This window comes from Scomber scombrus, chromosome 2, assembly GCF_963691925.1.
Source record: "Scomber scombrus chromosome 2, fScoSco1.1, whole genome shotgun sequence".
NCBI classification, from domain to species: Eukaryota; Metazoa; Chordata; class Actinopteri; order Scombriformes; family Scombridae; genus Scomber; species Scomber scombrus.
This window is the reverse complement of record NC_084971.1, coordinates 8170362-8180660: the sequence shown is the minus strand read 5'-3', so window position 1 is coordinate 8180660 and position 10299 is coordinate 8170362. Positions and strand designations below refer to the sequence as shown.

General features: G+C 43.0%; 1 protein-coding gene across 1 annotated transcript; it reads right to left on the bottom strand.

Annotated features, from left to right (window-relative positions):
* Nucleotides 1-1697: 1697 nt before the first annotated feature.
* Nucleotides 1698-3528, bottom strand: zgc:195282 (uncharacterized protein LOC100192223 homolog). Its single transcript, XM_062427677.1, has 4 exons — nucleotides 3332-3528; nucleotides 2139-2233; nucleotides 1977-2031; nucleotides 1698-1866 (listed from the first exon to the last, which is right to left on the bottom strand). The coding sequence occupies exons 1-4, from the start codon at nucleotides 3372-3374 to the stop codon at nucleotides 1856-1858; spliced, it is 204 nt and encodes a 67-aa protein (XP_062283661.1). The 5' UTR covers nucleotides 3375-3528; the 3' UTR covers nucleotides 1698-1855.
* Nucleotides 3529-10299: the final 6771 nt, after the last annotated feature.

Genomic DNA, 10299 nt, shown 5'->3' with positions numbered 1-10299 from the left:
ATACTATCCACCATTACATCCGTTCGTGCTCTATTGAATTGCCCTCCTGATAAATATATACTAGCAGCAGTAACCTTCATGGCCACTAGATGTCGATAGTGATACATAAATAAAGACTGATGCATGTTGATTCCCACGCAAAATCCTCAGAAATATACTATTTTCACTTTCCTTCTTTATTCTTAGTTTTGTTTGCATTACTGCTAAAACACATGTCTTATAGTCCAGTGTCAAATTATCTGGTACTTCTGTCATAGTCTGGTCAGCATTGGAGTAACCACTGTATGTAGCTCAAGAGCACAAATAGGCCTTTTTCTGGTGCTGCCATCAAATTCTTAAGATAATAATACATTTGCTCCAGTGGGTTAAAGGACCTCTACTTTATACCAAGTTTAATATAGTAATTTTCCATTCCTCTAGCCTATTTTACTTTCCCCTCTCTCTCCCTGTCTTCCCTATAAATTCATGTGCTCTATCTTTCTTTGAATTCTCACAGTGCCCCTCAATCACGCAGCACTCTCCGCAGCACCTCGCTAACCCCCAGCCTCTATCCACCTATAACTCGGCCCCTCCATCACCACCCGTCTCTCTAATAAGGGAGTATAGCTGAAACACATGCAAATGAGCAATCAGCCAGCTGGTATCACAGCAGTCATGTGATCTATCAAGGTAGGGGGTTAGAGGGTGAAGGAGACATGGAGAGAGGGAGGGAGAGAGTGGTAGGGATAGAGCAGGAGGGAGGATGAAGTAGGGATCTAGGGGGATGAGAGGGAGAGGGACAGGTTCAAAGACATGCAGGCATCCCTCTGCTAGCTCTTTGCAAGATGTTAGAATAATCCTGTCAGTCCTCTTTGTCCATCACTTGTGCTTTCTTCTTTTTCTGCCTCAGCCTAATCTATTTCTGTATCCCTCTATACTTCGAGGACAAATACCTGAAATGTCACTTGTGTGACACATGACACTTTCCAGTGAAGCACATCGGTCTCTTTTCTATGTGTGTGTGTGTGTGTGTGTGTGTGTGTTTGTGTGTGTGTGTGTGTGTGTGTGTGTGTGTGTGTGTGTGTGTGTGTGTGTGTGTGTGTGTGTGTGTGTGAAACCTATGTACTTCACCCACTACTGGGTGACAAGCCCCTGCAGCAGTCAAAGCACACTGCAGACACTGTATGAATGCATGTGTGTGTGTGTATGTGTGTGTGTGTGTGTGTGTGTGTGTGTGTGTGTGTGTGTGTGTGTGTGTGTGTGTGTGTGTGTGTGTGTGCGCGTGCGTGCATGTGTTCGCGTGTGTGTATGTGTGATCCGCCTTTGCCTCACTGTATGCACCCATTCCAGTAGATTCTGCTGGCATAAGATCTGGTCCATCTTGCCAACAGCAACCACCCTCATCCTACCCTTCTCCCTTCCTTCTCCTTTCCCCTGGCTTGCCTGATGAGGGAGAAAGGGAGAACCATACAGCTCACCTCATTCTTTGTAATGTGCGTGTGTGGTTGGAAATTAGAGTATTTGTTAGTTTGAAAACAAGTACTGTACATCCAATCTGCTTGCCCAAATATGAACTGTTTGCAAAGTCCACCACAGAGACTGAGGAACCCACCAGGTTTTCATGCATGCATTTATTAATACCGACTGACAATTTGCTACACATGCAAAACTCATTCACAATAAAAAAAATTGAACATACACATGGCATTAAGTGGTCATTACATTCATAAATATTGAATTTATAAATTCTTATTTACTCTTTAATTTATTTTATCTTATTGTTGGCCTATTAATTGGGCCTGTGCGTCTTTTTTCATGTCAGCCTTTGTCCATTCGTGCTTAGTTTGGTTTCTGCTCTGCGCCATGGCGACACCAGTCACCTGTTACCTGTCAAGAGAGATCCACACAGAGAAAGGAGATTCACAAATTGTATGCGGGTGCCAATGTGTGTGTGTATGTGTGTGCATGTGTGTATATTCATAGCGGGAAGGCAGTACCTCTGGGACCGAACATCTTCAGGTAGCAGTGTGAACAATATGGCTTCTCGTCATACTGAAATACAATCGGCAGGAGGTATTTACTACATCATCTATTTTTTTTGCTTTCACTCTTTCAATTACTTTTCTTAGTATTGTTCCTCATTCATTCTCCTCATTTACCTCAGCGTGTTGTCCAGGTGTGAGCTGTCTGTTGCACTTTTGACACTTCAGACACAAAGGGTGGTAGTCCCTCCCTAAGGACCTCTTCTTCTCACCTGAGCCAAAGAAAGACGAGAACAGTGATAAAAGAGAAGCAGGGTGGGATGTTTTTTTATAGGCATTTAAACTTAAAGTCAGAAGGATTTTACATTTGCACACACTCTGACATTCAGTACTTTATTTTAAAAACACAGTATCACTATTCTTGCACAATAAGCAGCTCTGTTAAATGATATATTTTCATTGGTTTTACAAGAAATAGCATGATTCCAGACTGTTACTCTCATCAGTGCAAATAGGCCACAGAGTGTGGTGTTGGAGGAAAAGAGGTAAGTAGGCCAGGGTCACATCAGAGAATTTGAACTTCGCTGCCACATGAATAGGAAAGAAAAACTAGCGGAAAAAAAGACTTAAGATGGTCGGGTTGAGTGCTGCTGTGCATAAAGCTAAAAGAGACAGAAGGTTATAGGAGGAAGCCCAGAGAACATCACGCAAGCTAGTTTGGCTAGACCCACATCCTGTTATCATGGATACGTGTGCATACATCTGACTGTGTGTGTGTGTGTGCTAGAAAGAGATTGAATAGGCAGAGAGGAGGAGTGCTAGACCCTTTTTTTGTTTGTTTTTTTGTCCTTCAGAGAGAGAGAGATGAACTTGAACAGAGAAATGTGTTTAGGATATCTCAGCAAATTAAACCTTCATACGATTTGTAAAAGATAGGGAAAGCACAGGTGTTACTAATATCATTAAAGGTTCTCAGTTTATTGTTGCTGTGTCTGTGAGTCATATCAGAGTGCTGATAATGATATACCTAATTGGAATTCAGGCATCATTAGCGTTATTAAATTCACCTGTGCTTGGCATGTTTAAATGTCCACTGTGAGAGTGAGCTAATGTCATTCAATCCTTCAAATGTTTCTTTTTTTCCCAACAGACTTATTATTTTTGTCAGCTTCTGAGCTAATAACAAAATGTTTCGCTTTCAATACTCTTTTTCTTATTAACATTTTTCCTATTCAGGTGAAACCGTGTAAAAGAGAGGTAAAGAGAGGTGGCAAAAAAAAGACAGACAGGCAGACAAGAGAAGAGAACAGGACAAAGAGCTAAAATACCAGACAGACATATAGAGTAAAAATGAAAGAGGTCAGACTTACCAAAGTAGACAGGCTTCCCACAGATTGGACAGTAGCCTACCATGATAGTATATAATTATTTATCGTACAGTGTGTGTGTGTGGCTGGCGTAGTGAGAAAATAAAAAAGCTCTGGAGGAACATACGTGTGCATCTATGTGTGCGTTGCGTGTGTGAACTGAAATTTTGACAGGAAAACCGTTAAACTGTAGGTATGCCGGCATCCTCTGAAGTCAAAACCAGGATGTGGTGAGTGAGACGTCACAGGAAGAGAACAGAAGAATATGATTTGAGACATGAGTGGAAAAAAATCTTTGAAATCATATGAAATCATATATTTGATTCACTTTTTTTCAATTGTTTATATATGTGTTAACAGTATATGCTTATACAAATGCTTTGGGTCTCCAGACATGTAAAAAGAGGAAGAAAAAAAGGGAGAGAGAAAGAAAGAGGGGTGAGGAGAGAAGGGACAAAAAACAGCTGTCAGCAGGTCAAATTCCCAGCTATCTTCTCTCCTTTCCTGCTCTTTTCACCCTCTTTTCTAGATTAAAAACAAGGAGTTGAGCCTCTGAATTGAAAAGGGAAACCCGACACTTGTGCCTTTCTTTCCTTCTTTCTGTCTATCCTCTCTCTCTCCCTCTCTCTCTCTATCGTTTTCTCTCCCCCTGTCACATACTCACACACATCCACGCCCCCGCTCACTGACTCACACAGACACACACCCAGTTATACACTCTCTCTTTCTGTCTCTCTCTCACACACACACATACACACCAAAAAGGCAGTACTTCTCCTCAGTGACATCACATAAAGAGATTGCAGCCAAAGAGTAGAGGGAGAGGCAGGGTGAGGCCGGGTTGGGACACACAGGGGAGGTTTATGTGTGTGTGCACATGTGAGTGTGGAGGCAGTAATCCCCCCCCGGGATAGGTGATGGAAGCGGACCTGGGGGAGGGACGGGTGGGTGGGTAGGAGTGGGGGGGAGTGAGGAGAGATGAGCGAGACAAGGATGGAGACAGTAGCCAGCCTCAGCTCAGCGGGGACAAAGACGATGAACTCTGATGAACTTCGCAGAGCAGGACGGGGGCCTGCTGGAGTCACTGTGGAAAACAGGCAGAGGACTGTGCAGTTCGATCCCTATCACTGTCAATGGGACTTGTTTCTCTTGCTTGTGTGCGACTGCGACACACACACATGCATTTATCTTGTGAGTATATTTTCCCAGTCTGCACATCACTCCTGTTGCTGATGAACTTCTGAAAGCCGCGAAATATATGAAGTATTTCATCATTTGCATAATTTCCAGCATCCTTCTCCTGTGTGTCATGCTTCGGAGAGGCATGGAATACCAAGTAGCTTTCTCATCTGACCAGCCTCCCTTACAGGATAACCTATCATGTCTCTCCATCAGCATTCATTGTGTGTGGACAGCACTGGGAGAGTTCCATTCAGAATTGGAGGCCTATATGCATGTTTTTTTGAAGCAAATGATGATGTCAGGGTTTTACTGTGAGAGCAGATAGTGAATATACAACCACATAACAAAAAGCAGTGACTGGTGTCATTAGAGCGAGAAGGAATGGCTATAAGGGGAAGCGGAGAAGGCTTCCACAGGTTGAATTAGAGGCGAATTGGGAAGGAGTTGCAAAGAAAAAGGAGGAATTAGAAAGAAAAGAGGGAGCGGAGCACGGAGAAACAGAGGCGATGCAATTGTGAAACAGAGATAGAAAGGAAACAAGAGGAGAAAAGAGAGGGGGCGTTAAAACCACATTTCCCAGCGGATCTTTTGGTAAGACTGTATTGAGAAAAACTGCCAAAACTCTTAACGAACACATTCCCGCACTGGCACGCACATATGCATGGTTCACTTCTGCCAAGTCATATGAGATACACCAACACGCTGGATGGAGAGATGTGGGAATATTTGTCTATGTGTATATATGTGTGTGTGTGTGTGTGTGAACAGGATTTATAGTAACATTCAGCAAGCGGTGGAAACAGAGCTCAGAGAAAGAGAGAAACACTGGCTCCTCTCCTTCGTCTCCTCTGGTGGGTTGGATCTTGCCGAGGCCAAACCCTCCGACGCCGGCTTTGAGAGATGCATGCGGGGGGGAACACAGGAAGTGGCTCAGGAAAGAAAACGGCTGGAAGGATTCCTTCTTCCCACACATAAATGCACTCTTGATCACACGTGCGTACACCCCATGAACGTACACTCACACTCTCTCTCACACACACACACACACACACATACACAGAAAAAAGGGAGAACTTGGAAGGGTTCCTTTTCCCCCCACTCAGTCTCACACACCCACTCGTCATCACGTTTCAGTTCTTGGCATCCTCCTTTCTCCTCCAAGCCCAGAATATGACATGGCTTTGGGGTTGCATCTCAGCTGCATACACACAAGCAGCCTCACAGTACAAGACATATGGCAAACAAAATGAAGCAGCATTTCAAAACATTTGACAAATGAAAATAACCAAAGGACCACATGCTGATTTACTTTGTGGTACCTGGACAGAACAGAGAACAGAGAACCACTTTTTTTTTACTTTCTTCTAATATTTTAATTTGTTGATGTAAAAATGTTAGTTTCCAAAATGACTTTCTCTTGCTTTCGTTTGAATCATCTGCTTCACAAAGACAAGGAAAAACCAACCCTCTCCTAATCTTCACTGCGACAAAGCTGAACTGGTGCTCATTTGAAAGAGTCAGATGTATAGTTTGGTGTGGTGTGGCAAGTCATTTCTGGGGTGTGTTTTCCACAAATATCCCCCCTCTGTGACGGCCTTTTTGGAGACAGATGATCTAAAGGCTATAATCCTCTACTTAGGGTATCAGCGGATGGAAAAGTCAAGAAAATAAGTCCTTGTTTTTCACTATTAATCTGGCAAAGCCTATAAGTCCCTTCATGACTCTATGCAGTGATTTGATTATGGCATGGCGACTATTGCCACATGATTAGTAGCCGTGAGTGGCTGGGTCAGTCAGATTGCATTATGGGATATTCTGTTTGTCAAAACAGAATATCCCATCTGTTTTGTATGATGTTTTCAGAAACCAAAGGAGGGATGTTCTTTGTTTGTTGAGTGTGTGTTTGTGTGTGTGTGCGTGTGTGCGTGTGTGCATGTGCGTGCGTGTTCATTAATTACATAGGTGCTGAGGCTGCTCTGGCTTGGCTTTCAATCCTCTATAGAGCTGATATGTAATGCACAATAAATTCCAATAAATGACTGTGATGCTATTAACTTCAAGGAGAGCCATTATGTACACAGTAAAGTCAAGATTCAACATATTTAACTGTTGGATATCATCCATAGTGTCAATAATCAATTGTCTAAGATTTCACTTCTTTCTTATGACACTTTCTATATTTCAAGCTTCATAACAATCAATGACTTAGCGGTTCAGTCAGTCACATTAGCTCCAGTTTGTGTTAGCATTAGTGTTACATTAGAGTCACAGAACAGCATGAAAAAATTGTGGGCACAATAAAAAAAGATGTTAACCTGTTTACCAAATAGCAGCTGTTTCCAATCTAGGTAGCCACTTTTGAAACAGGTTTAATGGTAGGTTATCCATTTAGGAGGTATTTTGTCATTAACTAAAGTACTGGATCACTTACATTTTCATACCTGATGTCGGTGCTACAGAAATTGAGGGAAACATTTTTCAACTCATTCTCAAGGGAGCATGAATGTCTATACCACATTTCATGGCAATGCAGTGATTGCTGAGACATTCCACCCATATCTAAAGTTTTTGAGTCATTTCAGTCAGACCAAAGTGGTGGGGCATCAGACCAACATTGCCATCTCCCTAGAGTCTAGCTAAAAACCCATCCTATGCAGCCTGTCATTGTTTAAACCCACATAACTATTTTAATTTTCACTCGAGATTGTAAAGTTTCCAAAGACACCAAACATTTAAGGATTTTTTATTTTGGTAAATGTACAAAATATACAAGACATTCAGTGATGGTGCAAACTTGTGAGTCTTGGCTTTGACATTGGATAGCAAAGCTGTTACAAGCTAAGACAGAATAGATATGATACTACACAATGTTCAGTAAGATGATCCTAAAGCCACTTAAGAGTAAACAAAAGTGGAACATTGTGTATAAGGAAGTTGACATGCTGTTTCAGAGTTGACTTGAGTCACTTGGCAGGGTTCTGAGTGTATAGCACTCAGTTGGTCCCACCTATTGTTTAGATCTGCTTGGGGAAACAGAGAGGCAGGCAGAAGGAACGAACCTAATGTGTTGCTTCTTGCCTGTGCATTCTTGGCATAGCTCTTTGCCCTTTTCATTTTTTGACTGTGATTTTTTTTTCTCCTTGCTTTAATAGTGAAGCCAAGAGTCCATAGCCAGCCAAGTCCCACCGCTCCAGTCTGGCTAAGCCACAGAAAGCTTGGCTTCCTCTACACTCTCTCTCTCTCTCTCATTCTCCATATATGACTACAGCGCGCGTCCCTCTGTCTCAATGTCTCTTTAATTTGTCTCTGTCTTTCTTGTTTTACTTTCAGTCGACCTCTTTGTCTCAATTTCTCCACTCTTTTTTTTCTCGTGTTTTCCTCAATATCAAACACACACCACCCTCTCTATTTCCCTGCCTGTCAGTCTGTCACAGCCAGTCACTGGTTTAGCAGGCGGGGTTCAGCTGGGCTCCACAAACACATGGCTTTCAATCTGCCTTCTTGTGTGTGCTGGAATGGTATTTCATTCTCTATGCAGTTCATGCTGAATCTTCTTTTAATTTCATGGTCATGCAAAGACACTGAAATGTATTTTTTTTAGTTTTTAAATTTTTTTTTTTTTTAACATTTATTCAAATAGACTCTGTAAACATTGTGCTGTTTATGGCCATAGATGGGTGTTTTTGTAGTGAACTTTGCGTCTACATTAACACATTTCAGACCATTTGAAATATCTTCCTGTCACATACAACCTTCAGGAACATGTTGCATAACCATTAGGTAACAATTGAGATGTTGAGGCGATGGCGTGTCATCAAAAAATCCAGCTGCTCCTCTAGAAGACACTGGATCTCACACTCTATGTTTTTATTGTCACACAATACTAAACTAAATGTGAGTTTGAATGTGCCCAAAAGAGACAGTGTTAGTAATTTGCTCCTCTCTGCCTCTCAAGTGAAATTGAATTATAGATCAAGAACCCCCTTGTGTGCACTAAAGCAGAATCCTCCAAGTCAAACAAAGCTTACTTCCTCTTCTACAACGCCCATTTCTATCTGATCAGCACCATTCATTCCGCCACTTAGACAGGAATCTAATTAGACCAGAATATCAACATTAAAACACATATCTGCCCCCCCCCTTTCTCTCCCCACCCCCTCTCCTCCCTCCTCTCTCTCTCTCTCTCTTTGTTTCTCTGCTCTTCCCTACAGCTGGTGAGAGTATGGTTTGTGGCTGCCCCTCCCCCAGCTTTTGAACAAGCCAATAAGAAAGCACGTCAGCAAAATAACCCCCCCCCCCACACACATACACACACACACCATCCCTCGTTTTCCCTTACCACCCCATCCATTCCCAACCCCATCCCCCAGAGCCCTCTCTACACCCCATCCCCCTTTCCTACCACCCCTAACCCACTTACTCATCCTGCCTCCACCCTCCCACACACCCACGAGACTTCCCCACCCTCTCCACTTTCTCACCCGCATACACACCCACACACACACACACACACACACAATGACTCCCTCTACTCTTCTTCCTCTTTCCTCGCTCTCTCTCTCTGCTTCCCTCTCACCCTTTTTCCTGGACACCCTTTCTTCTGTCTCCCTCCCCTTCATTACACCCACTCGCCATTTTCCTTATCCCCATCTCTGCCGCTCCCCTTCCTTCCCCCACCTTTCTCTCTCTCCTTTCTCTCTCTCTCTCCTCACTCTTCTGTGGCCTTATCTTATGAATATCGGTAGCACACTGGGTGAAAAATTGATCCTCCCCGCCTGTCTGTGGACGCTGCCTCAGCGCATTAGCCTAGTGTGTGTGATGTGTGTGTGTGTGTGTTTGTGTGTGTGTGTGTGTGTGTGTGTGTGTGTGTGTGTGTGGAGGCTTGCTGCTTGCGGGAGGGAGGGAGGAGTGTGGGAAGGAGGGTGGGAGGGTTATTTGCATATCATCAAAGTAGGGAAAGGGAGTGTAATGAGGAGAGAATGTGTGTGTGTATGTGTGCGTGTGTATTAGGAGTGGTGTTGATGGGCTGGGGTTGAGTGTGTGTGAAATGAGAGAGCCAGACCAAGGGAATTGGGTGTGGGAGGTGAGATGGACTTTAGGTGTGTGTGTGTGTGTGTGAGAGAGAGAGAGGGAGAGAGAGAGAGAGAAAGAGTATAAAGAGGACAGCCAGACAGATAGACCTGTTTTCTTCTCACATGCCATCCATCATACAAAGTCTCTCTCTCTCTCTCACACACACACACACACACACACACACACACACACACACACACACACACACACACACACACACACACACACACACACACACACACACACACACACACACACACACACACACAGTGGATGAACAGCATATCAACAGAAACCATTATTTAGACTAGATGTTAGATGTTTCATATGCAGGCCATATCCATGACCTTACAAAGAGAGCTCAAATGAATATCATAGAAACCTGGAAAAAGTATGAAAAATGATCATATTTAACAATTTTAATAACTTAAAGAGCTCAATTGGTTTGTAAAGGGATACACATATAAACACACACGTAAGCCAACCTCTACCACACAAACTCACACACCCAAACCTGTTCTGTCAGACAGACATTTCTCTTAGAAATGAGGTCTTAGAGGCAGATTAAATTCCTTTTAGGCTTCATGGTCTAAAATAAACCTTTAAAAAAAAAAAAAAAATGTCATTCTATTTTATTTCCGTCTCTCTGCCTTGTTTTTCTAGCCACCGTAAAACGGCGTGTAACTTTTTGCAAACACGGGTGAATACCTATATTT